The sequence below is a fragment of the Mus musculus genome, chromosome 8 (assembly GCF_000001635.26).
Source record: "Mus musculus strain C57BL/6J chromosome 8, GRCm38.p6 C57BL/6J".
Classification (NCBI taxonomy): domain Eukaryota; kingdom Metazoa; phylum Chordata; class Mammalia; order Rodentia; family Muridae; genus Mus; species Mus musculus.
Genome location: NC_000074.6, coordinates 90,339,086 through 90,366,054, shown reverse-complemented (window position 1 = coordinate 90,366,054; position 26,969 = coordinate 90,339,086). Strand labels below are relative to the sequence as shown.

At 43.9% G+C, this 26,969-nt stretch overlaps 1 protein-coding gene and 1 long non-coding RNA gene across 5 annotated transcripts in view; both read left to right on the top strand.

Annotated features, from left to right (window-relative positions):
- Positions 1-6,454: 6,454 nt before the first annotated feature.
- Positions 6,455-10,693, top strand: Gm39219. The gene is made up of 4 exons (XR_879073.2): positions 6,455-6,514; positions 7,069-7,120; positions 9,108-9,182; positions 10,595-10,693. It is a non-coding gene; the product is annotated as a predicted gene, 39219 (long non-coding RNA).
- Positions 10,694-17,025: 6,332 nt separating this feature from the next.
- The window catches only part of Tox3 (TOX high mobility group box family member 3), a 101,920-nt gene continuing 91,976 nt past the window's right edge, over positions 17,026-26,969 (top strand). The window contains exon 1 of one of the 4 annotated variants that reach the window (XM_006530988.4): positions 17,026-17,164. In XM_006530988.4, coding sequence (XP_006531051.1) covers positions 17,126-17,164 — 39 coding nt within the window. In that variant the 5' untranslated portion in view covers positions 17,026-17,125. Of the gene's footprint in view, positions 17,165-17,628; positions 18,193-26,969 lie in introns of those variants that run through there. The other 3 variants (XM_006530989.4, XM_006530987.3, NM_172913.3) reach the window with 3 other exon arrangements.

Genomic DNA, 26,969 nt, shown 5'->3' with positions numbered 1-26,969 from the left:
GCAGAAGAAGACTGAATGTAGAACTCACACTTGTGCTTCTCAGAGATCTTAACTCCTCACCACTGTGCTGCCTTGGGCTCTACACTGTCTTCAAACAAAGTCAATCAAAGACATATATCCTGCCTTCCTAGTTGCTCATAGCTGACAGGCTGATCTATAATAAAGAAACCTACCATTAGCTACTGAAGGGTATATTGTTACATTGGAAAAGCAAGTACCCATGAACATGTGTAGCATGGTCTTCCATAAAATATCACTGGTTCACTGAAAATGCTCTGGACCTGTAACTTTCAAGTTTCTTCTTTCAAGAAGACTCATCTGACTACTGACACTGACTACCTATTATATGGCATTTCATTTCCTGTACATTTTTAAAACTAATATTTGGGCTTCAGCTTTCAATAAGGATCTATTTCTTATCTATACATTAAGAAAAATGTAATATAGTTATTTTTGAAAAGCAAAGAAATAAAAATAGCATAACAAAATGGCTTCAAGTGGATACATTTATCTTCCTTTTTGTCTTTTGAAGGGAAATGTGCTCATGGATGTTCATCTATATACTGCAAGTAGGGTGTCATGTAGACGAGGCTGTGTCTTATAGCAGCTGTACCACACTGAGCTATCTTAGGAAGGGGCCTCTTTCGTCCAGGATTTTTCTAGGTTGTGGAGTTAGCCTAAGGGACACAAATTATTTTCTCATTATATGCCTGATTTTAAGTAAAAGGGAAATCAAAATTACAGGAATATTCTATTCTAAGTCATTTATAAAGCCAACTTTATACAAACACACAGCAAATTAAAAGGCTTCTCTCTCAGAAAGGAAGGCACATCTCCACAGAGGTCTGTAATTTACAGAAAGGCTCAATTTAAGCTCTGCTGTATTATTTAGCCAGCCAATACTGGCAATGCTTCCAAAATTGGAAGTTAATATCAATTTCAGTTAATTTTCTTTAATTTTGATTCTACCTAGATTTCTCATCCTTTAAGATTATTTTGAGTTTGAGTTCTTCTCCCACCTACACTAACTCATGTGTCAGACATCTTAGCAATTAAGAATCCCAGAGGCATGCCTTCTATTTCCTAATCTATTCATTAAAAGAGTATAATTAAAAAATAATTCAGAACCAACATAAAAATAAAGTACAACTTCACCAAAAACTTTTCTACATTTTATCAATGATAAACAAACAACTCTGTGATTATTTAATCTGTTTCGAGTCCCCTTAACTACAACATAGATGTATGGCCTGATCACCTGATCCACTGGAGCTGCCAAAAACCTTATTGCCATTCAAATTTTCTTGGTGTATGAACTTAGCCATTGGCCATACATTGAAACCAAAATGGGGAAAGATGAGGGAGAGAGTAAAAGTCCACTGGTTCTAGGAGATCTGACTCTGTAACTGTTATGGTCAAGTTTTGTGAATTTGACACAAACCTAGAGACCTCTGAAAAGAGACTCTCAACTAAGGTTTTGCCTTCATCAGACTGGGCTGTGGGCACTTTCTTGATTGTTGATCGATGTGAGAGGGCTGCCCGCTGTGGGTGGTGCCATTCTTGGACAGGTGGATCTGGGTTGTATAAGAAAGGCAGCTGAGCAAGTTGGGGGCAACAAGCCTGTGATCTTAGTTCTCCCATGTTCTCCTCTTCAGCTCCTAACACCAGGTTTCTGCCTTAAGTTTCTGCCTCGGTGTCCCTCACCAATGACCTATAAGTGAAAGAAATCTTTTTCTTCCCAAAGGACTTCTGGACAGTGTCTTATCACAGCAATAGAGAAGTAAACTAGAGCAATAACCTTTATTTCTATAAGGGCTTTTCTGTAGATTAAAACAAACAAAAGTTTGTTGCATTAATACATATGAACTGGACTTATCTCTCCCAAATTCATATGTTGAAGTCATTATCCTTAGTACCTTAGAAAGGGACTGTTTTCTGTAGATAGAGCCTTTAAAGATATGGTTACCTTAAAATGAGGCCTTTAGAGTAGGCTGTAAAAAGAGTTTGACCAGTATCCTTATAAAAGGGGACCATGAGAACAGAGAGACACTGAGAACAGGTGTGTATGGAAAAGGCCATGTGAAGAAATGGTGAGAGGACACCCATCCCTAAGCCAAGGGGAGACAGCAAAGGCAAAAGTCAGGCAGCGACACTAAAGCTCTTTGTCCTGGTATTCCAGCCTCCAAAACCGGACCACAAGCCATTTCTCTTGCAAAAGATACTTAGTCTGCAGTATTTTGTTATAGCATCCCCAACCAATCTTAAACTAGAGTTTAAGATGGACTCACTGCCACAGTTGTAACAGAAAATAGAATCAGTCATACTGAAGGCCAAGTCACTTATTTTGCATACCTAGCAATCAGGACAAAATAGAGGTCCAGGCTTGGTTCATCAGCAATTCACAGCATCACCAAGCATCCCCATTTCTATCCATGTTTCTGTTCCATCAGCCTCTAACTAGCACAGTGGCTCTGACCTTAGAGATTACTCGGGGCTGACACAATATATGTGCAATTTTGAGGCATAGCATTGGCATTGTCTGGAGAAGAGGTTATTGTTTCTTGATTTCTTATAAAAGCAAAGAAATCCATGTTATACACCTTCGGCACTCTTTTAAACATGCCTTGTGGACCGGAAATGGATCATGGCCAGTGGCTAACTGTATCAGTCAGAGTTTCTCACTGCTGTAAGGAAACACCCCAGGAAACAAGTTGAGAAAGCTGGGATTTATTTCGCTCACAGTTGCTGAGGTTTTAGGGTGGGAGGAGGTGGCGGAGAAGAGCACATTGGGTGGAGGCTTCTCATGCCCTCTAGCTGTCTCCTTCTCCTCCTTCCATTCTGTCTTAATCCCTCGTCTAGGAAATGGTACTGCTCACATACAAGGTGAGTCTCTGCTCGTAGTTCATCCTCTGTGGACACGCCTTTGCAGGCACAGCCAGGGATGGGCTTTCCTACCCAATCCTATCAACTTCTCAACCACACTTAACTACCACAGTGAACTTCTAATCCCTGACCATGAAAAAAAGGCCCCAGTGAAAGATCTACTCTGAATGAACACTGATGCCAGAGAGAAGGAGGACCTGATACAGTGTAAGGAAAAGCAAAAAGAATAAGGAATGTATTTAGAGGAGGTGGTCAAGAGTGCCCCTCCCCCAGATATCAAGTTCATGTATGAGATAGCTAAGGAAAGTTCCAGCAACGTGTCTTTTTTTAAACATCCTTCCTGTCCACTATCAGTCTTGTTAATATGTCCTAAGAAAGCTAAACACAAAATCAGTATGGATTTTCATCTTCCTGGATAATTAAAAAAACGAGACGTGTTATTTCATTTGCTGAAGATATTTGTGCAGGATGGGGAACCCACATGGCTAGCTCAGAGACTTGAAACAACTTCCTCACAACATGGAGTGCTTGCCTCCTGGGACATTGACAAAAATAAAGACCTTACCCTAAGCGGTCACACGACGAAACACTAGATTAGCAAGACATGCCAGCCACTGGTTACCAAAGATGATCATAGGTAGCTTAAGTTTACAGCATTCAGAGCCTAGATTGAACTTGAGATTCATTCATTTTTATCCCAACAATAGTCTGTGTATATAGTGTGAAAGGCCCTTTCTCCATATGTAGCACTAGGAATTAGGGCCTGAGAAAGACAGGTGTGCTCATTTCTTATAGTAAATAAAGTCAGAGGAATGTTTGTTAGTGAGGGTGGGCTAGGAGGATTATGCTGCCATCAATACCAAGAATTACATGGACATATGTGATGCTTGCATCTTGTACTTGTGTTAGTTGGAATATCTAATATCACACCCTAGGACACCATCATAGGACATCATAGGTTTATGAGCTCTCAGTTGTCTACCATATGTTATCTCACAACTCTCTTGACAGAACTGCTCACATGACCTCCTCCCCCACAATTCCCCTCAGTAACAGCAAGAAAATCTGGACAGTGCCCCCCAGCAGGGACACTTGGAATATGGTCCATTTTCACTACAGGATTTTCTAGAGATGACCCCCTAGAACTATGAGTTGTTTTTCTAGCTACTTTTGACATTGTATCATGCGGGGAGTGTTTGTAGAGACACTATCTTAGTGACACTTTCTGCTTGAGGTTTGCTGTACACTGTGACATTATCTGTCCCCTTGCTTTCAGGCTGTGAATATGAGAAGATAAAGAAGACTCTGTTGAAGAAAAGTGACATGTTTATTTCTTTGCCCCACAGTGATTTATGCCCTGTTGTCTTTGTTAGGGTTACTATTATAGCAGGGCTGAAACACCACGGACAGAGCAACCTGGGGAGGTAGGCTTTATTTGGCTCATACTTTCTCTTCAGAGTTCTTCACTGAGGGAAGCCAGGACAGGAACTCAAATGGGGCAGGAACCTGTAGGCAGGAACTGATGCAGAAGCCATAGAGGGATGCTGCTTGCTGGCTCGCTCCTCATGGCTTGTTCATCCCGATTTCTTATAAAATCCAGACCTACTAGCTCAGGCATGCCACCATCCACAATGGTCTGGGCCTCTCACATCAACCACTAATTAAGACAATGTCCTTCAGGCTTGTCTACAGCCCCATCTTACTGAAGCCTGGACTGAGGTTCCTCCTTCCAGGGGACTCCAGCTCCTGTCAAGTTGGCGCTAAACTAGCCAGCCCACCATTTTACTTTGTTCCCCCTCAGCATGACATCTCACTTCTGTGAACCCTCATCTTCAATGTGACAGATAATAGCAATATTTATCTACCTGGAGAGATATTATTGTAAGGTCCTTGCAAGGCCCCATGTGCAGACTATTCTAATGGATGTAAGGGTCATTTCCAGCCCCTTGAGACATTGGCAGCCAAGCTCCGCAGTACAGAGAAAGAAAAAGCCCAACATCAAGCCACAGTCCCACTAACCTCTGAGCTCAAAATCACACCATTCCCTGAGCTTGCTCAATAGAATCCCACCAATCCTTGATGTTGCCCCAAGATCAGGCCACAAAGCCCCACCAATCACAAGCCACCCTGGAAATCCCTCTCGCCTCAACCCTGTGTAATGCCCACCTCCTGCTTGGTTCTCTGCTGCTTCTCTCCTGAGCAGAGGCAGCCATCCTTTATTGGTTTTCCCCCAAATTTCTCATGTTAGGTTTGTTGTGCAGAGTGATGTTGTGGTATTCCTTAGCTCCTGACTGCCAGGATATCTTTCCCTTCAGAGCTGTAATCCTTCAGTCATGACAGTACACTGAAAAGACACATATATATGTGGGTGTTTATCTAATATACAGCTGGCATGCAGTTGGAATTCACTGTTAAGTGAATCTTTTGAATATGGGTCAGATTTTAGGGTCTAATTCCTGGCCGTGATTTCATGTGATCTACCATGAAATCTTATTTCAAGTGCAATTGGGTTGCCTGGCCTTCAGATTCTACCAGGTTTCCCTTTCCTACCCAGGTCCTTTCCCCAATACCTTGATCCCCAACATCCAACCCTTCCAACTCTTCCTCCTTCAACACTCACTGTTGCAGGACACTTGTTTGAGAATTTTGAAAATATATTAAAAACCTAGTGTTACAGACTTAACCATTGAAAACTATTAGAGGTCCGCTGGACCAGGTCAGTCCCTCTGGAAAAGCTGTACTTTCTCCTTCACTGACATCAGGTGTGAGTATCTGACCTGCTTTGTACAATAAAGGTGAATGGAAGTGATGTGAGCAGACACTTTGAGCACTGCAGCTTCCTATGGCATTTCTATTTTTCTTTTACTCTAAGACCAACAGGCCCCATATAAAAGCCTCTGTTGTGTGGCACTGTCTCCAAACCCCCACCCCCTGCTTCATCTCCATCCACCCCTATTCCACATCCTCCCATCTCTGCCCTCCACACCCATCCCTACCCCAGATACTCCCCATCCAACCCCTGGGTCTGGCCAGACTGAATCCGAGAGAGAGAGAGAGAGAGAGAGAGAGAGAGAGAGAGAGAGAGAGAGAGAGAGAGAGAGAGAGAGAGAGAGAGAGAGAGAGAGAGAAATTCAAAATAGTTTCAGGAAGTTCCTGAAACTGATTAGATTTACTAAGCCTATTCTTGATAAAAGTAAACAATAATTTCAGACAAACCAAGTTGCAAAGAAGACACAGAGACCAACCGAGCAGCCTGGAGGAAGTAGAAACCAGGAGAACTGCCTGGAAGAGATTTGGATCAGCTGAGCCATCAGAAAAGGACAGTCTCTGTTAGGACCTAGGTAAAATACTAAGACCTGGATGAAATGTTAAGGTGCAGGTAAAATGTTAAGGCCTAGGTAACAGTTACCTCATTAGCCTGCCATTATAAGGAAACTTTCTCACATGCTTCTGCTGTTACTAGGAAACTTTCTAATGCCAAGATTGATTACATATTCTGTTATATTCTGTGCCCTTGGAAACCATTCATGATAGAATTCCGGAGAACTGTTTTGCATAGTTACCTACAATAGGCTTGGACCTGAACCAACCACCCAACAGTACTTCCTGCATCTATATATAAGCTTTTATGGTATTTGCCTTTGTAAGCTGCCCCTGGGATAGACTCCAACATAAGACCTGCACCAACATAAGAAACTATTTGGAATAAGACTTCCATTTTGAGTAGTACTCTAGTACTTGGCAGAAAAAGACATGTATGTGGGTAAATGCCATCCTGGTTGACAAGTTATGACATAATGTTAGACAAGTCCCATCCTGGTAGACAAGTGAAGGCATGAATTTCAGACAGGGCAAGTCCTCTATCACAGTTGAATATCCCAACCAATGGGAACAGGGTAACTGTACAACAAAAACACATTGTTCCAAAGAAAATTCCCTTATCCCTAAATCCTGATTGGTGGAATAACATGGTACACATGTTTGTGGAGTTTGGTCTTAAAAACCCTATAGGATTTTAACTTGGGGTCATGATTCAGGTCCCAAATTTGCACCATGGTCCTGGTCGACCAGTCCTGGGGGTGTATGCTCAAGAAACTCTCTCTTTCTGACTGAGATCAGTGTTCCTGTGGTTTGTGAGGCAATTCCTAGACACCCCTCCCCACCAACCTGTTGATCTGTCTGCAGGCTTGCAGGATGCTCCAAGTTCCAGGATTTGGTAAACCAGCACTACACTGAGGTATGCTTTGATAATAGAGCTGTTCTTGAGTCATTTCTGCACCTGTAAGTCACCGTCACTCAAATTCCCATAAGGAACCCCAACAAATCTCACTTTCACTAAAGTTGGACTTTGGTGGTATCTATCCTTTGATCTATCGTGGGCTTCCTTTCTGGGGTGAGTAGATGTGTGTGTTCCATCTCCCCAGGAAAAGTCTGTCTCACCACAGTATCTCTTCAGAAATTAAAACATACAAAAGAGCAAGAGCTATGGGGTAGTAGATAGGTGGATGGGACTGTAGCTGAGAAGCAGCCTGTATGCTTTTGCTCTCCCCTGGCGACACAGATAGAGACCAGATTAGACCAGATTAAAAATAAAGTCAGGTTTATTAGGAGGCAGCTCTTGGGTATGCTCACCGATCTCATAGGTAGCGAGGTCAGTGAAGTCACACATCCAGGATCAAGCAAGGGCATTTTATAGGTCTTGGGTGTGGGGTGGTGATGTGTGAGCTAGGAGCTGGGATTTTGCCTATACATGGTCAAAGACTGAGCTGCTGGGTGGGCACTCTGGGATGGGTTGCTAGAAACGTAAAGATGAGGAGTGATTTTTGCCTGGAGCTTTCTCTGAGGGATGGGGGAGTTTTTCTGTGTGGGAGGGGCTAGGGGAAGGAGGGTAGATGGGGTTTCCTTGCTTGTGAAGGGGATGAATAGGGGTCTCAGCCTAACACAGTCCTTTTGAGTTGTCTATATACCCTCTATACTGAAGCATCATTTATAGAGGAGATGACTGATAGGACCTCAGGATCCCATCACACACATGACTTCTTTGTGTATTTAAAAACTCCCTAATTTAGAATATTTCTTCTTCTCTTTTGCCTACTGAAAAATGCTATCTCACAAATGTGTTTATGACCCGGCTTCCCTCTTTTCTTTCCGGGATCTGAGATGCCTGCTCCTTTTTCTAAGCAGCCTCAACATAGTATCTGTAACAGTTTCTGCAACATGTTTCTTGACTTCTTTGGCAAGACTGGGTTGTTCCGTGATGGTTATTATATCATTTCACCCTTACAATACTCTCCCATGTCATAGGTAGTACAGGCAGGGGATGTGTGTTTTCCTCTTCTGTAGCTTTACCTGGAAAGGCACAGTGAAAATGTATATATAAAAACTCATTGGCATGGCTTCTGGTTCTGGGAGAAATGAACTGCTCACCACTCTGTCCTATTGCTGACTCTGTAACACAGCTACGGAAAGACCTTGGTATTTAGAGCACACATCGAGAACTTGGTGGTGCTTTCAGATTAAGAGGGTTTAGTTAGGAGGTGGGGTAAGAAATCCGTTAAGAGATGGGTGCTAAGGACGGACATGGTGATTTGAAGGAAGAAGGAGATACAGGGAGGGATAGCTGAACTATGTTTGAAAAGCCATGTGGAAATCTAGTGTTTTTGTAAGTTTTTTATGAATGCTCTCTGCCCCCTAAATATGAGGGAGGGGGATGTTTAGATGGAATTGATTAACATGGAAGATAATATTCCTTCCAAAGAACATTGATTGCCAAACAAAAATATCCTACTGTCTATGCTAAGATACTTATGTTTAAGTTGTTGGCTAGTAGTTGTTAGGGGTATCAGAGATTTGCCCAAAACAATATTGTCATTTCTCTATTGCCCACTGGTACTGTAAGACCATATTTCTGCAGATAGAACATGCCTTGGTCTCAAGACTTGGAGAAGTCAAGCGAGTTCAAACCTGGAGGCATTTTCCCTGCTGGCTAGCTTTCATAGTACTAGAAGGCACTGCTCAGGTTTTTGGGTGTGCGGTACTTTAAAAACCAACACCCCCCCCCCCACACACACACACACACTCGGTCCTCAGTGATGGTGCTGTTTGGGGACGTTTAGGAGATATGGTTCTGCTGATAGAAATGTTGTCACTGGGGGTGGGTCTTGAGAGTTTAAGTCTTCAAATCATTTTCAGTTTGCTTATACTGCTTCATCTTTGTGGTTCAGGATGTGAGCTTTCAGTTTCCTGCTTCTGCCACCATGCCTGCAGCCTGATGCAACAGCCAAAATAAGCCTTCTTCTGTGAGTTGCCTTGAACGTGGTGTTTTACCACACTAACCAAAAAGTAACTGATTCAGGGAGAAGATTCATTAACAGTCTAACCCTGCTGTCAAACTGAGCTGCAATAACAATTGGCCTAGAAAGACATGTCCAGGGGTACAATAGTCACATGAATATTATGGTGGTAACCAATGGCTTTCTGATTAGACTTGGGCTTACACCACAGGAGAAAAAAACATGCTATAAATATAGCCAAGAACCCATGGATAGAGAGTTCATAGGACCTATAGGAGAACCTAACACCCTTATTTTACTAAAAGTACATAGTATCAAACTACTTCCTTCCTATGTGAATATACTTTAGAAGAATGCAGCTCTCCGTTCTCTTCAGAGCAGCCTGTTTTTCAGTAGAAAGTGATTAATACATGACTGGTCAGAGAGCAAAGACCAAGAACCTGTGGCATGCTCAGCCATACCTTGGGACACTAGTGTCACACTACCTTCCCTTACTGCTCAATGAAGGTTACAGATCAGGGAAAAGAAGATTGTAAGAACCAGAGATCAGGGAAGACAGGCATGAAATAATTTCACCTGGATATGAATCGGCAGTTGCATGAGTGAGCCCACTGTGTTTGTCCACACAAGACTCGTCAGCACTCCAGCATGGATGGGGAGGAGCTCCTGAGGCCCCATTCCTAGCTGATGAACTAAAGGCAGTTGATTGCTTCTGGGGAGTGAGAGTCCATCTCCTTTAGGAGTACTGTGCATGGTAGGTTGCCCATGGGCCAGGGGTCAGCTCTACATCCATGTACATATGGGCCAGCAGTGGTTTTAAAAACAAGCAAGCAAGAAAGAACAAAAGAACAAAAGAATGAAAGGATGAAAGAAGGAAAGAAAGAAAGGAAGAAAGAAAGAAAGAGAGAGAAAGAAGGAAAGAAAGAAAGAAAAAAAGAAAGAAAGAAAGAAAGAAAGAAAGAAAGAAAGAAAGAAAGAAAGAAAGAAAGAAAGAAAGAAGGAAGGAAGAGGAGACACTAAGTTGGGAAGGAGTTGGGGGATGGGTGGAATCCTAGAGTAGTTGGACGCAGGGTAGATGTGGTATTTTAAAATAGCTTGCCATTCACATAATTTTCTCCTTTACTACATTTAAAAAGCCAAACCTAATGAGTTGGGCTCGCATTATTTATTTTTATGTAAAAAGTTAAATGTGTATGTATGAACGAAATTATGAAAGAATAAATAAAAAACAGCTCAGACTTTCTGACAAACAGTAATTGGTATATTGTCTCCATCTGCCCCGTGGGTTTCTTCAGACCAGTTAAATTAAAAATCTCCCCATACTTCCCTTCTTGGTATTTGTGAACTGGCTAATCCCAAAAAAGTTCATCAGGTAGTTGGATCTTTCCTTGGTAATGTATCACTTCTTCTTGCTCTAGATGCTGATATATGACCACGGCGTCTCTGAAGACCTGTGTGCCCTGCCAGCTTTTCCTAGATTTTCCCACATTGGAATTCTTTTATACCCAAGACATTTTTATTTGACCTGGGTATATAGGTCTATTTAATAGACATAAAAACCAAACATTTGCTGATGATAAATTATTTTAAAAAAAGATATTTCACGATAGTTTGCTGGCCACAGAATTTTCTCATAAAAGCAAAACCTAATGGATTTTTTTTAATGTTAAAAAAATAGATCTAGACTGAATATTTGATGCTGCAACTTCAACACTTTTTGATGTTAACTAGGGAAGAAAGGACCAAAAAAGGAGGCCAGGAAGGCAACAGGTAGGAACGCAGATAAACTTGTGATTCATCACCCAGAGTTGCTGCTTACTCTGAACCGCCACATCTTAAGATCAATATTGAACAACCTTTAGGTACTTCCTTGTGCTTGCTGTTTTCTTCCTGTCTCCAACTTGTGGGCTGTGTGGAGATAGCAGTAGAGAGAATGAGGTGATGCGATTTCACCACACAACTCCAGGGGCAGCATCCACAATGTGTTTATGTTGAAGGAAGCTGGGTCTTCCTTGCCCAGCAGTGGCCTCAACAGGAAGGAAACCAAATGTTTTCCCTGGACCACTTGCAAAGATCCTTCTGCTGTTTGATTTCTATTATATACTCAACTCTCTTGAATTCCCAGGGTGCTCATTTGAAATTTTTTAATATTTCCCTTTTCTTCAACGTGTTGACACAGGACAGAATAAGTAGATAAAGCAGAGTGATTTTACTTGCTGTCTTTAAAGGGAAAAGCTCTTGTGCTAACCAGACTCACCTCTTTACACATGCTGGTTTTTTTTTCTTAAAAAAGAAAAAAAAATAAGAGTGCAAATCCTCTAATCTAACTTGTAAAACATTTAATATTTTGGATATAGGGTTTTAATGACCATCCAAAAGTCACACTGGCTGGACAATGGGAGCTGCCTGGCTATTGTGTGTTGGCCACAAAGCCACGAGGTGGCCTTTTCTCTCGGGTCATGAGGTCAAGCTCCACAGCATTAATTTTGCTGAGTTTCTTTGTTATAAATAACAAACAAGGTCATTTATTTTCATTCTCTTGTTTCTAATTGCATGCGCGGACGCCACGGGATGAACCCCACAAACAGGTGGCTGGAACGCTGGGGAGAAAACTTGAAGCCATTCCAGGAAAGAGGGCATGGCCCACTCTGGCGAAACAGTTTGATGAGGTAGAGATTCAGACCCTGCAGGCGACGCACCTGCACTGTTCCTGGAAGCGCAAACATTCATCTGTTTGGCATGCACAGATCTATGTAAATTAAGGGAGATGATTTTGCAGCTAGTCCTCCTCGGCTGCTCTCTGATCAAACGCAATTGTTTCTCCTTTCTCAAGACACACACTCTTTATTAGACTTGGGCTCTTCGCTCGGTTATTTATTCATTATTATTTTCTTACAAGTTTATTGGGTGGGCGCTGCTTCTTAAAGAGAACCATTGCATGTAAATGGAGACTAGGAATGCAGGGGTCTTTTCCAAGAGAGGGTGTCATGGAGATGCGTTTACATGTAGTGCTCATTGGATCTGTCATGAGAAGGCTTCATGTATATTGGTTTAAGGATTTTCTCTCCTTCATTCCCCTATAGCTATTCCTTAGTGAAAAATAAAATCTGGATTGACCCCCCTCCCACCCATTTTGAGAGAAAATACTGTGTCTTCAGCCTTCATTGTTTAGCTGGGCTTTGTGGGCAGCCCTGTCAGGGGCCTCCTGCTGTAAACTGGCTGGGTTTCCTCACTTCCACTCTTGTGGAAGCCTCCTCACCAACCATCACTGCCTTTGTCTTTTTGAGGGGGAAAAAAAAACCCTTTTTCACTTGAACAAAATAAAAACTACGTAGGATTTGTTTCTGGAGTGTAATTATAAACTTCATTGTGTGTTCTTCCTGGTTTTGATGCTTATCTCCAAGAGTTCAGTGAGAAATAAATTGTTTTTATGAAAACAGAGAAACCATTTGATAAACACGCTGCCTCTGAAAATTGTTCCTGCAAAAGAGGTCATTCTTTCACTTCAGAAAAAAAAATAGAATATGTTTCAGCAAACAGGCAGGGCAGCAGCTTAGGATTTCTGTGAATGGATTTTTTTTTTTTAGGGTAGCTACACTGAAAATTGCACACCTCCTGATCGCATTAAGGGTATTGGCTTCTAAAATAGCTTCATTGAGGAACGACTCAGACCACAAGCAAAGACTTGATGCAGTTCTGCTCTTATTTCTAGGAATTAATTCTCAGTTTAGTACTTTTTGCTCCTAGGTTTTTGGGGTTGTTGATCCATAATTATAGTCTGTCAGAGCCTACCAGTGACTGTATTCTTAGTAAAGGTAACAGTGAATTGGAGAAGTGGTAGTTAGTTTTGGTGTACTCTTCCTGCATCTACTGTACAGAGACCAACATGAACAAAATCTGTCTTAGTAACGCAAGAAATAATCTCATGAACACAACTGAATACATATAATTATTACAAAGGGAAGGCTTACTTTGTTCCATCTGCTCATGTGTCTATATCTTTAGCTGAAGTAAAAATATAAAAATAATTTGCATTTCTAGACTAGAAGTTTTGATTTAGTAAAAACTGAAACAAAAAGTCGCCTGGCCTAGAGGTTTCTTTCAGGCCGTATTGTCCTGTATTTCCTGGTGGAACTCTTGCCCTTAGACAAGTTTTACTTGGGTGTTGTGCTAGTGACTTGTCACTTGGATGTCCCCTCACCACACCCCATGTTAGCCACTGTGAGAACGTTGGTCAGTCTGATTTTACTTGCATGTGATTCCAACTTTGAATGTGAAATGCTGATTCTCTGACAGGAAATTTAAACTTTGTGGCAATGTATGAAGAATTTAGACACTGCTTTATGACTGGAAGCCAAGTTCAGATACAAAACCAACCACCAACCACTTGCCCTTATAATACATTGGCTGTTACTATGGGAATAGAGGGGAAACTGGAGAAGCTCTGGCCTTGTTAATTTCCATTTGGAGCTGCTGCTAATTTGGCTACATTACATACTGCAAACAAGGATCACAATATTTGGATAGGTCTTTTCATCACCCGAACACAAGAGAACTAAGCCATATATAATATTTAATAGTATCTGTCTCATTTGGCTTACATGACTTTCAGAAATTCCTAAAAGTAAGATTTCTGGTTACAACATCCAGCAGGATTCAGTTTAATACACTCCTCTCTGGTTCTTGCTTAACCTGAGGCCACAGAAAGGAAGAAAAAAAAATGGAGAGCTCTGTTAAGATTTAAAGCAGCTTTCATATTTTGTAACATTTACTTATTTTTTTTCTCGTTAAAAATATTCATGGATGAATAGAGACACCAATCTGATAACAACTAATAGTAATGACTCAAGGAGTTTCTTTATGCTCAGAATTTATGTTTTGGCTTCCCATAGACTTCTATGGTCACTTTTTGAAAAGTATGTGTGTTTGTTCACATATGTGTATTTTCATGTGTGTTTGCATGTGGGGTGCAATGTCCATCTGTGTGGAGGGTAAACCTTGGGTGTCTCAGAAGGGTCATCTACCTTTTCTCTGGTAGGGTCTCTCATTGGACTGAGGCTTAGCAATTAGGTTAGACCAACTGGTTAGTAAGCCTCAAGACCTTGTCTCTACCTCCCCAGCTCTGTGGTTACAGGCTTGCCCAACTTTTCATGTGGGCTCTGGGGATTGAACTCAGGTCCTCCTGCTTGCCAGGTAAGTGCTTTGCCCACAGAACCACTCCCACTTAGGCCCTCTGCTGCCCTTCTTAATAAACATTAGCACTATTCAGCATACATTTAAATCACATTTAACATAATTTTTTTTGAAGAAACTTCTTCAGGTTTAAGGCTTGCCTAGTGATAGGAAGCCTTCGGTATGGGATTCAGAAAGGAAAGTCTGGATGATGTCACGTCACAAAGGTCCTCAATGCTTCAGAATCAACTCTAAAACTGTTTGCGCATGGGCCTTATTTATGTCCTCTGGAACTTCTAAAATGAGGTGCCACTACCAACACAATAGAGAGTTTAAAGCTACTCGGTTCTAAATGAAACAGTATAGCTTTGGTGCTCACCCCCACAAAATCCCAAAGACAAAAAGATGCCTAAGGTACAGTCCCCTCCAGGGAGATTATTCCAGTTAAAGGTCCTGTGTAGCCTTAAGTTCCCCCACACCCCCAGCCATGCTGCCTGCCAGGAATATTCCTATGTGAAAGCATTTAATCTTTCTCTCCCCCATCTTTCCCAGCTTCCTTCTGAACTTCCTCTTATCCACTGCAAAGGACGAACCAAGCAAGGTCTGCTGCTCTTGAGATACCAAGCATCTTGCTAGGTGCACCAAACCACCCCATCCCTTGAGTTTCCTTCAAAATATTCTGCAACTCAAAAACTGCAATAGCTGTAACATGACAGGACCTCCATTCAGATGGTTGGATGAGACAGAATCTCTCTCTCTCTCTTTCTCTCTCTCTCTCTCTCTCTCTCTCTCTCTCTCTCTCTCTCTCTCTCTCTCTCCCTCCCTCCCTCCCTCCCTCCCTCCCTCTCTCTCCCTATCCCTCTCCCCTCCCCTCTCTGTGTGTGTACATTTCTGCAGTACAACACATAGTCCCTTCTAAAAACTTTCATGAGTCATGTTGGTGTTTCCTTTCTTATACACAAGTGTATAAACAGTGGCTGGCATATACTGGGTGCTCAAAGACAACTGGTTGAATGTGTGGTGACAGAGTGGAAAGATCACTTGCACAGACTTCCCAAAGGACCAGTGACTTCTCACTCTGATGCCCCAAGCACATGTCTGGTCTCACAGTCCCATTCACCCCTCCCCCAATACTCACACTTTTGCTTACATCGCACTCTAAACTAAAGCGCAGACTTGTGAGTGTAGTCTCCTCTCAAAGGCTTCTGCGTGACAGGCAGAGGCTGTATAGGGAAAAGCAAAAAATCTAAAATAGTGGCCAAGAGTGGTATGGGGTGTGAGCAGGCATTCCTAAACCCAGAGAGTCTAGGGGCAAGGCTCTCACAGTTTCTATGAGTGCAACCCACTAGCTCCTGTAATTCCAGCTTCTGCAGCTAGTGGGATTTCTGCAGCAGAGTATTTATGTGCCAGATTCAGGAGGTCTGATTACAACTTCAGGTTCTCCCTCGGCAACTTTGTTTATACTTTACTTCATCCTCTGTAATCAAGCTCAGATTGCTTGAGATGCAAGGCAGATAGACTGTAAGGTGAGGGAGAGATAGGAGTGTGCAGAGAGAAAAGCTCATCTGCCCGGCCTTTGATGCTTGCTCCCTTTAAGGGTTACCCGGTAGGAATATTCTTTTCTGGTACCCTGGGCCAGCGGTTTCTTCTCTCCCTTGGTCAGACCCTGCACTTTGCCACTATTGTTAGATACTCATAGTGAAACTTAAAAGATGTTCTCTTTCGGGACAACAGGTGGCCACTGCAACCTCTAGTTCTGATTGGTGGAAAGGCCACAGGCGCCCAGTGGCCCAGAGAAAGGGCCTCCACTTCACCGTTTCAAGAACTTACTCAATGGGGTGTTGTCCTGATAACATCTCAGCACACTGCCAATTTGTGCAACCCGCTGGGCCATTAGGGAGCGCCGCTGGGTTGTCAACAGTAAATGGAGACTCAGGAGAGGGGACCAAAGCCTCTTCAGGAGGGGGGAATTAAGAGTCAACCCAGTGACAATGTGGGGAGTTGTTCCTTCTCTGAATACACAGGGCTCTCTTAGGCAGTCCCCTGACAAGTTTCTGCTAAGAACACACACACACACACACACACACACACACACACACACACACACACACACACACACACACACATTTCCACCTAATTGAAGTTTATTTTTCTTGCTTGGTTCCTGAAGTATAGTATTGAGTGAAGGAAGGTACACATAGGTGTTGCAAGCTGGAGAACACTTAGAAATCCGTGCATGTCTGGAAAAGTTCAGGTCCCAGACCAGCGAAGTGATCCAGGCCCCACACCTTTAGAGACTGTCAGTTGAAATAGTTTAACATCTTTCCCTTCTAGTTCAAAGTAGTTCGCAGATAACTGAACCGAGAAAGGGAGATCTCACAGCTCAGCCAACATTTTCTAGCGCCAAGGCTGAAGGCCAAACTTTCAAATTAACTCAGAGCAATAAAGCCAAGGGTGGTGGTGATGGTGGGGGTATGGGGGCGGAGGGTGGGGGGAGAGAAATGTAGATTAAAAGAAAGAGAAAGAAATAAGAGGGTGGGTGGGTGCAGCGTGGGGAAGTTAATCACCCAGAACCTTTTAGGAAAAGAGGGACATTTTCTCTAGGAGAGCAGCGAGTGATCCGCCTAGATCCAGTTACTCAAATGCCTTTCGAAAACAAACAAGAGTAAAGAAAATACAAAGAGACCGGACTTGAGGCTTAACCTGGGAAGCTTCAAGTCTGCTTACTTGTGAAAGGTCAGGCCCTAACACCCCTCTGGTAAAGACCACAGGTGTACATGGGGTTCCGGCTCCTGGCTCAGGAGCCACCTGCACAGGTTAGTTTCTGGGCTGAGTCTATACCGGGGATATCCAAGTAGAAGAGTAAGTAGGGTAGAGGGATTGGGAAACAGGTCCCCCACCAGCAAGAACTGGGACGAGGTGGTAGGGGCAGAAGAGAGGGCTGGGTGAGAAGTGGACGGTTTTGGGATGCTGGGGCCAAGGGAAGCGAGGGTCGCACGGGAGAAGAGTGGGACTCGAGGAGGGACGGTGCTGGCAGCAGCGGGGAGGCCGAGGGAGGCCCGGGAGCGGGGAGAGCGGTGAGGCCGCGGGGACAAAGAGGACCGGGGAGGGAAGGGGTGGGACGGTGAGAGGCCGGGAGAGGAGCGCGCGGTGGCCGGGGCTGCACGGGGCGCGGGGCGGGGCGCGAGCCCGGAGGCGGTCGGCGGCGGAGCGCACCGGCGGGGCGGGCGGCGCGCCAGCTGCCCGCGGTGGGAGGGGCGGAGCGGCAGCGGCGCGGGGAGGGGACCGGCGGCGGCAGGAGGGGGAGCGGCAGGGGAGGGGCCGGGCCCCTTGTCTCCGCGGCTCCTCGGCTCAGTCCGCCCGGGGAGGAGGAGCGGGGCCAGCCGCCGCCGCTGCCGCCGCCGCCGTCCCAGCTTCGCCGCGCACCTGAGCTCGCCGGCCGTCCCGGGCCCACGCGCTGCGCCCCGCGCCCCGGGCGCCCGGCCCGCGCGCAGCCAGCTTCGGTGTCCCGGTGGGGCGCGTCCCTCGGGCCGCCTCCCGCTCTCCCGCGGCTCGCGTGGCCGCGCCTTTGTGTGCTGCAGCCGCAGCTCCCGGGCTCGTCGGCGGCCCCCGCGCGACGCCCCTACAGTCCCACGGCCCGTGCGCTGTCCCCGGGCGCCCCCGGCCGGGCGTCCTCGACGGTGGATCGTACGGCCGCGAGGAGGCGGGTAGCGGCCCCGGCGAGTTCCAGCCCCGGCCCCCAGCCCCCGGCCCCGGCATGGATGTGAGGTTCTACCCCGCGGCGGCCGGGGACCCAGCCGGCCTGGACTTCGCGCAGTGCCTGGGGTACTACGGCTACAGCAAGGTGACCGGGCCGGGGGCGGGGGCCACCTCTCCATCCCGGGCGCGTCCCTCGTCCCGCCTAGCCTGCTGCACTTTCTTTCTGATCTTTCCTTCCCACCCGCTGGCTTCTCGGTGCGCCTTAGTCTCCGACCAACTCTTTTCGTCTTCTCTTTACGTGCCCTTTCTACCCACCTTTTTGTCCCTCTGCTGGCGCTCCCTCTGCCCTCCTGGTCCCCTCCCCCGCTCCCCCTAAAAGCTGTGTGAAGCGCAGTCCCGGGACTGAGCCGAGACTGGCGTGTGATTCTTTGTTGATGTTATTAGTAAACTCGATTGCAACACCCCTACTATGTGTGCATGGGGGTGGGGGGACACGCTACGTAGGGGGTCCCCGATCTCGTGGGCCAGAGATTCCATACCTTCGCAGCCCATCTCACCTCACCCACCCAGTCAGGAGCTGGTCCCCGGGAGCTTGGAGAAGATGAACAAACTTTATAGAGTGTGGCTGGGTCTGGGGTCTGGATCTGGGAAGCCTGAAGTTGCAGGATCCCAGCAGGTGCCTCTTACTTCCCCTGCTCTAGGGCGCTTTGGTCTACTAGACCAAGATGCTCGCCTCTTCCGAGTTAAGGCAGTGGGCTTTCGTATTTTATTTTATTTTGCGGAGGAGGGCGGGTTAAGTTTTTTTTCTTTCATGGAGATCAGAGTTGCAGCTCCACATCATGCCTCAGGGTCACCCCATCTTCCTCACCTCTTGCCGCACAAACTTACAGGAGTAAGCGATTCAGGTGGTCATAGGTGGACCTTGGACGCAGTCAGTGGGCTTCCCGGATCCGGTTGTCTACCTTGCCTACTGCTCCCACCACAGAGCTTTGCGACATAACCCTGAGGGCGATATTCAGAGAAAGAGTCCTGCGCCTTTTGATTGTGTGTGTGTGTGTTGTGTGTGTGTGTGTGTGTGTGTGTGTGTTTCCCCTTCCCCCTGCTCCTCCCTCCTCTCCGACTTTTCTTTCAAATCCTAGTTTGTTTATGATTGCTTGGATAACGGAGGAGGAAATACAGAGGCAGCCAAAAGAAAGGTGCAATACAAAACTAATGAATAAATAACAGGAAGAGGAGGGATTGTATCTAGCGCCGGGATAGTTGACTGTGCCCCTGGCTGATGGAGGTCTGTTCTTCATTGTTTATTCTCTTTTCCCAACTCCAGTGCTAAAGTTTGCAAAGACCACTGCAGTCTCACTGCCTCACTTCCCTGTCGTGGTGGGCAGCCCTGGGCCAGGCACCCAGGACCCTTCCAGTAACTCTAGGATGGAGGGGTGTTTTTAGTCCAGTGGTGATAGTGACCATTCACACTCTTCCAAAGCTGGGAGGAATGCCTTAAGCATCGAAAGGAAGGCTAGCAAAGGCCGAAGGCTGTATGTAGCCCGAGTAAAGGATCGGTTTCTGTCGTCTGATTTTGGATTTACTCAGGTTATTAAATGCTTTAAAAAGTCCCCCATGTATGCTCAGTCAGGGACTTAGGCAGCCTAATTAAGTATGTAGTGTTTCTGAGAATCCGCCTAATTGTTCCAGTGGGGTATTACTTATCTCCTCAGAGCTGAGCCTGTGTACGCAGCCCTTCTGTAAACTGGGCATGCTCTTATTTTTGGAAACCATTACCTTGTCTAATGTAACTACTTCTTTCTCTGATTTAAGATCCGCAACACTCGAATGGCATCCAAATAGAAACCTATTGTATTAAGCCAGCCTCTGCCATGCATGGCAAATCTCTGTTCACTGGGATCCCAAGGGTTTCAAGGGTCTGAGGAAATTGTGAGTGGTGTGTGTGTGTGTGTGTGTGTGTGTGTGTGTGTGTGTGTGTGTGTGTGTGTGTATCTCCTTTCATTTTCTGAGAAGGTTTATTTTTGAGTCAATTTAAACTCAGAAACTTATTTCAGGGAAGGTCTATAAAGCTTGAAACCAGACAGTGTTTGTCTAGATGCCCGGTCAACTTTGGCAGTGGGGAGAAGCAAGATCATTTGGAGTCTCCTTCTGAATCCTGTGATGGCCCTGAAATAACTTGCTTTAATAATTCAGCAGTCTGATGGTAGGTAGGAAGGTCTGTGGGGACCCAACTTGTAAAACTTGGAACCAGCACTTAGCATTAGGAGGGGTCAAATTGTCCTCATTGTAAGGTGTGTTTGCCTTTGCTTGTTTACAGGTAAAAATGGAAGTACCTTTAGACTGAGCCATAACACAAATATAGTATTTGTATATTCTTAATTTCTGGAGTGAAAAAAAAAGAGGACAGTTTTATTCCCCCATAATTTATCTTTGTGCAGAGAATGTAACAGAAGAGGAAGTAGTAACTTGATGAGTTCAGAACAGCAAAAGCTAATTACAGGTTGACAGCATTTGCTTCCCAGCTAACTTGCACCTCAAGTGGTGCTTGTTGCTGCTCAGGGTAGATTTATTGAAGACGTAAACCAGCATACAAAGACACGCGTTGGTTTCATCTGAAAGTACCTGGACGTATTAATCTTTCTTAAGGCTTGACTTTCGAAGACTTGTATTATCTCTTTAATGAGAAATGATGGATTACAAAAAACTATGTTTCTGCCTTTTCTTGTTTTAATGACCATCTGGGAAACTTCAGAAGACGTAGAACTCTGCTGCCAGGGCTTCCCAAGTGAAACGCTGGCGCTTATCTTTACATTTATTTACAAACCGTGAATAATAGGGTTCCATTCGTTTTCCTTTTTAACAAATGACCGGCGTCCTTTGTATAAATTACATGTGAGTGTATTATCTTTACATTCTGTGAGTATATGTGTCCTTTGCTAAATGTCAGCACTCATGAAAGTATGCTGCCTATGGAAAATGGATGAAAGAGTTTCAAGGGTTCAGAAGTCATTGCATGTCAGAGAATAACTTCAAATAAAATATGACCAGGATCATTAAAATCAGTTAATAATTCATGAATCAGTCGTTGATGTATAAACTTAAAGCCATGTCTATTTTCCAAGGGCTAATTTCCATTTTAATTTCAATCCACTGTTTGAAAATTTCTTGCTTTTCTTTTTTTTTTGTTTCTGTTTTTGTTTTTTTGATGTGACTGGAAAATTGAACTAAAATCTATATTTTAAAAAAGTGGGGGAAAGTCATTATGTTATTCAAGTGAGTTTGTGACTCACTGACTAATTTGGAGGTTCCCTTGGGTTCAGTTAATTTTATTTTACCAGCAAGAAAAGAATGCATAAAATATCAATTAAAATAAAGTTGTTGTGAGTCTGGTGTTCCAAAATCAGACCATGCATTTAACATGGGTGTGCATCCCACAGAAGTTGACTTGCTTTATGCTTTTAACTTTTTGTTTCCTTTTCAAACTATGGCTATGAACTTTTTATAACTTACCCAGATTAAGGCCTTGGTCATAAGCCTTACTCTCTCACTTATATGCATGATTTATGTGTGTTTTTATTGATCACTCTTATTGTATTCAGGCATACTGTTGTTTGTCCTTTGATGTCCGTCCTACTGGGCCTCTTCCTTGGCTAGCTTGAAGAATTCGAGAGCCTGGAGACTGGTTTGTTCTGTCTCTCTCTCTCTCTCTCTCTCTCTCTCTCTCTCTCTCTCTCTCTCTCCCTCCCTCCCTCCCTCTCTCTCTCTCTCCCTCCCTCCCTCCCTCCCTCCCTCCCTCCCTCCCTCCCTCCCTCCCTCCCTCTCCCTCTCTCTCTCTCTCTCTCTCTCTCTCTCTCTCTCTCTCTCTCTCTCTCTCTCTCTCTCTCTCTCTCTCTCTCGCCCACGTTTTCAAGTTGAAGAGATATGGAACAGGGGTTTGATGGTCTTTTCCTAGATCAGCATCTTATCTGGGCAGAAGGTTAGTTATGTCATTTCTAGTATAAGGCTGTTGAATTTTGAAACCACATTGAGATACTTCCATAATTACGACCATGTCAGGTCTTAAAATGAGATAGTGAAGCCACATTATGGGAGGGAAATAGGTTTTCTAAAGAGTTCCTAGCAGGGGCCATGAACTCAGGTATCTATAGGGACAGGCAGTGAATCCACATGAGGACAGGGTTTGTGACCAAGCAGAAAACACCACCCATTTAAAGGCATAGACTTGCTCAGTATTAATGAGAGTACTATCACCATGACAACATTTGGACCCTGTACATTCAGATATTTCACTTATCTTCTCAAGAGAATGATAATCTGGATTTTATGTGAAATATCTATAGTCTTAAAAGCAGACAGTGAATAATGAAAATAATTGCGTGGGACCATTACAATCTACTTTTGTGTTACTTTGCCACTTTGGTTTTTGGTTTATAAGTACAATAAGACTCAAAGAGTTTTGGAGGGCGGGGGGAATCATTTGTTGTAGGCATAATGTTCAATTATATGGGAAATTTTACTCCTCTGTCCAACAGTGTGGTCAGTGTCGTACTAGAGTGGACATAGGTAAAGACCTGGGTATTGTGATAGCTGTAAAGTTAACTAGACTTTGGGCAGAATGAAAGTTAGTTTGTACATTCATGGTCTGGGGGGCCTTCTACATCATATCAGATGTTAACACTAGCCATGCCCTAAATTTCATGCCATATGACAGTGTAGCTGGGTGGATGTTGATCAGTTGATGTATGTATATATTTTGTAGACATTTAATTATGTAGTAATTAGTTTTGATTTTATTGTTTGCTCTCCCCTTTATACACACACACACACACACACACACACACACACACACACACACACACCGCACAACTTTGAACATTATTACAAGCCATTGAGAAAATAGGCCAGACCACCCAAGCTGTCTGGCCCATAGTGACTAAGGAGTTGCCCAGTGGTCACAAACTAGAGGCCTACACATTCTCCATTCAGCAACCCAAATAGTCCCAACTGACCCCTGTGCTCAGTAGAGACAAGCACATTGTTGAGCAAAGAAAATTAATCTGAAGGATTTTAGAGTAAGCCTATGGATTTATATGGTCACGGTGTTCAAAGTATTTCTCTGCCATCCTCCTTCAGGGCACAAACTCAGCTGGAAGCTGAAGCCACTTGAGGAGTTACTTTATTTAATCACCACAGTATTTTAAAAAATAAATAACATGGCCTCAATTAGTTGACTGTTTGCATAGAAATACAGCTTCCAGTTTCTTCTTCTTCTTCTTCTTCTTCTTCTTCTTCTTCTTCTTCTTCTTCTTCTTCTTCTTCTTCTTCTTCTTCTTCTTCTTCTTCTTCTTCTCCTCCTCCTCCTCCTCCTCCTCCTCCTCCTCCTCCTCCTCCTCCTCCTCCTCCTTCTCCTCCTTCTCCTCCTCCTCCTCCTCCTCCTCCTCCTCCTCCTCCTCCTTCTCCTCCTTCTCCCCCTTCTCCTCCTTCTCCTCCTTCTCCTTCTCCTCCTTCTCCTCCTCCTCCTCCTTCTTCTCCTCCTTCTTCTCCTTCTTCTTTTTTTAATAGTTACAGATTTGGTAACACTAATTTTGTGGCCAGGCCATCTTCCAGAAGCACTTCTGAGGGGCACATGTGTCTACCACAGTTGCAAGATTCTCTACCTCCTTTCCAGCTTGGTTGGAGCTTGGAGTTTGAGGGTTTCTTTACAAGGAGATCTTATTAAGCAAACAAGGCATCATGTAGAAACCAAAGGAAATAAGGTTACTCTCACTGGAGAAATAACAGACCAAGTATATGGCTTGGTTTCTCAGGTGGCAAAGGAGGAGGTGGAAGGGGTGTGTAGGGCGGGTAGTTGACCGTTTTATGGAGTAAAAAAAGTATTCCTCAATCTTTCCACACACAAGAACACCAGGGGGATTTGTTAGGATACAAACTTTTGGACTTGACTTCTAGAGACTTGATTCATAGGTTTTAGTTTTGAACGAAAGATAAAGCTGACATTGTTTATTCTGTTGGAATATTCCCACAAACACATGTACTGGGATTCAAGAAAGAGCTCAGAGTGAGGAACCAGAATTGGAGTCTTTCTATTTAGGCTAAAAGCGAAGGAAATAGATTTGATTTCTTCCAGAGTGAAGCAGTAGAAGATGGGTCTTAGCCCAGAGGTGGTAAATATTTTTATTTTAAACACACCCCATTCAGCTAGTGAGGCTGTCATTTAGAAAGTGCTGTATGGATGTATATTCATTTGGATATCCTACCAACTTTGTTATTTAAAAATGGTGTGTGTATGTGTGTGTGTGTGTGTGTGTGTGTGTGTGTGTGTGTGTGTGTGTTCATGCTATGCACATGGAAGTTCAGAGGAGAACTTGTGGGAGTTGACTCTCTCCCTCAACCACCTGAATCTCAAGTAAGGAGTCTAGGTCATAATGCTTGTGTGACAATTCTGAGCCAATTCTTTATTATAATAGTTGTGGAGAAAATAGGTTAGTTACAGTTTCTTGTCAGCATGTTGACACATCTTTATACTCTTCATAGTTATCTGGAAGAAAATGCTTTTAAGTAGTTATTATTAATTAGAAATTATATAAAGTTTTCAGTGACACTACCAGCTATTTATGAGTGAAAACATTTCCTTTTCTTATGAGTAAGAGGTGTACTTTTATATTGGATCTATGAGATATAATGGCATTTTTAAGTGTTGTAGAATCTCTTTCAAAGTGGTAATTAAAGAAAGACAGAAGTTTTGCTAAGTACTTATAAATTCAAATGTGTTTTGGAGGTATATTAGGATCACTTAGGAAAGGAACAAAAATTATGTTTAAAAATCCACAGTAGAGGCTTTTATTCAAGGTGTCCCTGAGCTTCTGATATTTTCTGATCTTCTCCTGGGGGCGGGGGCGGGGGGTAGACTGTTTTGTTTTCTTTGTTTCCTAGGTTTGTGTCTTTAATCTCTTCCTCAGGGAGGCCATGGTCTCTTAAAGTGCGTTCCATGATTATGCAAGACATATCAGCTATTGGAAAGTGCTCCTTAATCTTAATTCAATTTTGCTTTGCTTATTAAAGACTGATCTGAATGTTCTGATAATCCAGAAATGAAACAGATAGGGCAATATCAAGACACACTGAGATTTCCTATACTTGAATAATGTGGCTTTATGCTTTGAGAGGTACTAGATCTTAAACAGGGCCCTTCTATTCTAAACGTGGTCGGTCATTTTAACGTAGCCTCATCTTTCTGAACTCAATTGTTTGTATAGAAGGGTTGTACTAAAGATGATGATGGAGGTGAGTTCGCAAACTGACTTAAAATTGATTTAGAGTAAGTAGCTATATTAGAATGTGAGAATCTCTTGCTGATTCCTGCAGCTGATTTGTAGTGGGCAAAGGATTTGCTCTAGAGTGGTAAAGGTTCTACAGTTTCTTTAAAACTCCTGTAGGAAGTAATAACAGTAGTCCAAATGCTGACCTGCCTCGTGAACCTTTACAGTACCCGCGTGCTTTGTTAGAAGTCGTTTTCCTGAAGGAAGAGGATGGGAATCAATTTGGAAATATTGACCCATTAAGGAATATGCCCAGCGGATCTTTGCTAGCTCCCCTTCCTCACTGCTCCTTTAATGAGGACTTGCAGTTTTTTGTTTGGGTCACTGAAAAAGAAAAAAAAATCTAGTGAAAATGTTTGCTGGAGACATCGGTAAAAGAATTTTATTCTTTAAAAATGCTTTGGATCGCAAGTGAGAAAATGTCGGCCAACTGAGTCAAGATAGTTGGGTTGTCAGCAAGGTTTCAGGCATGGCTAGATCTAGATTCTCAAAGGATACCAAAGACTTTCTTATCACCTCTGCCTTCACCCCATTGGCTTTTAAAAATGTTAGTCTGATTGCAGCTACTGTGATGTGTCCATCAGTGACTCCTGATAAAATCAAGTCTCCTTGGATAAACTCTGGCCCCAGACTCCAAGTCATGTGCCATCTCAGGAGGGGATTCCCATATTGCCATTGCCCTTGAGACCACATGGTAACCCACGGGGTTGAAGATTGGGGAGCCTTCTTGATTCCTGTGAGAAAAAGCAAAGCACTGGTATCACAAGACTAGAATCTGGTATAGGGTGGCGATAAACATGTGTGTAGATGCCAGCTCACGTGGTGCTTGATGCAGCTGAGGACTTCCGAGGGTTTGCATTACCGAGCTGATGATTAATCTTTCTGGAAACCAGAATGAGCCTGGTGCTTATTTCATATACACATGCACACATGTATGTATATATCCATATATCTTATCTATACTATACATACACACAGGTTGCACAGGTTGTCCCCACAGGATGAATATGGAGACGAATTCCCATCTTCCTGACTTCGGAGAGAGAGTTTGCTAAGAGCAGGTTATGGAGGCATTAGGATGCCTGGTGAAAGGTCCAAGCTTTCATTTAGCAGGTACTGATAGAGTAAGTAGGTATGTATGCATGTATGTCTATGCACATGTGCTTACAGACAAGCGTGTAGGCAGAGGATGATACGTGAAGGGGACACTAATGAGAACATGTCAAGGCAGCATCTGAGGAGGTCTGAGGCAAGATGGGAGGAAGTGAGAGCCTGAAGAGTGGTGGTCAGTGTTGGGCAGTGGGTTAGCAGAAAAGACCCAAAGTGAGCTCAGCCTTACATGAAGGCCTGCTAACTATTGAGAAGAAAAGGCAGATGGCCAGATTTATATAACATACACGTACATATATTTGAGTAGAAAAAAATGATAGGGAAGGAGGAAGAGATACCAGAGGACAGTCAGAGAAATGAATGTTGATGCGGTGTGAGCACTGATTGGCAAGCCCAGCATCTGTCCTTGCCTGATGGCTTTACTTCTTCCCTTCACTCTCCAGCTTGCTCTATGTGTTCCTACCACACCACCATCCATCCCATCTTACTGTGT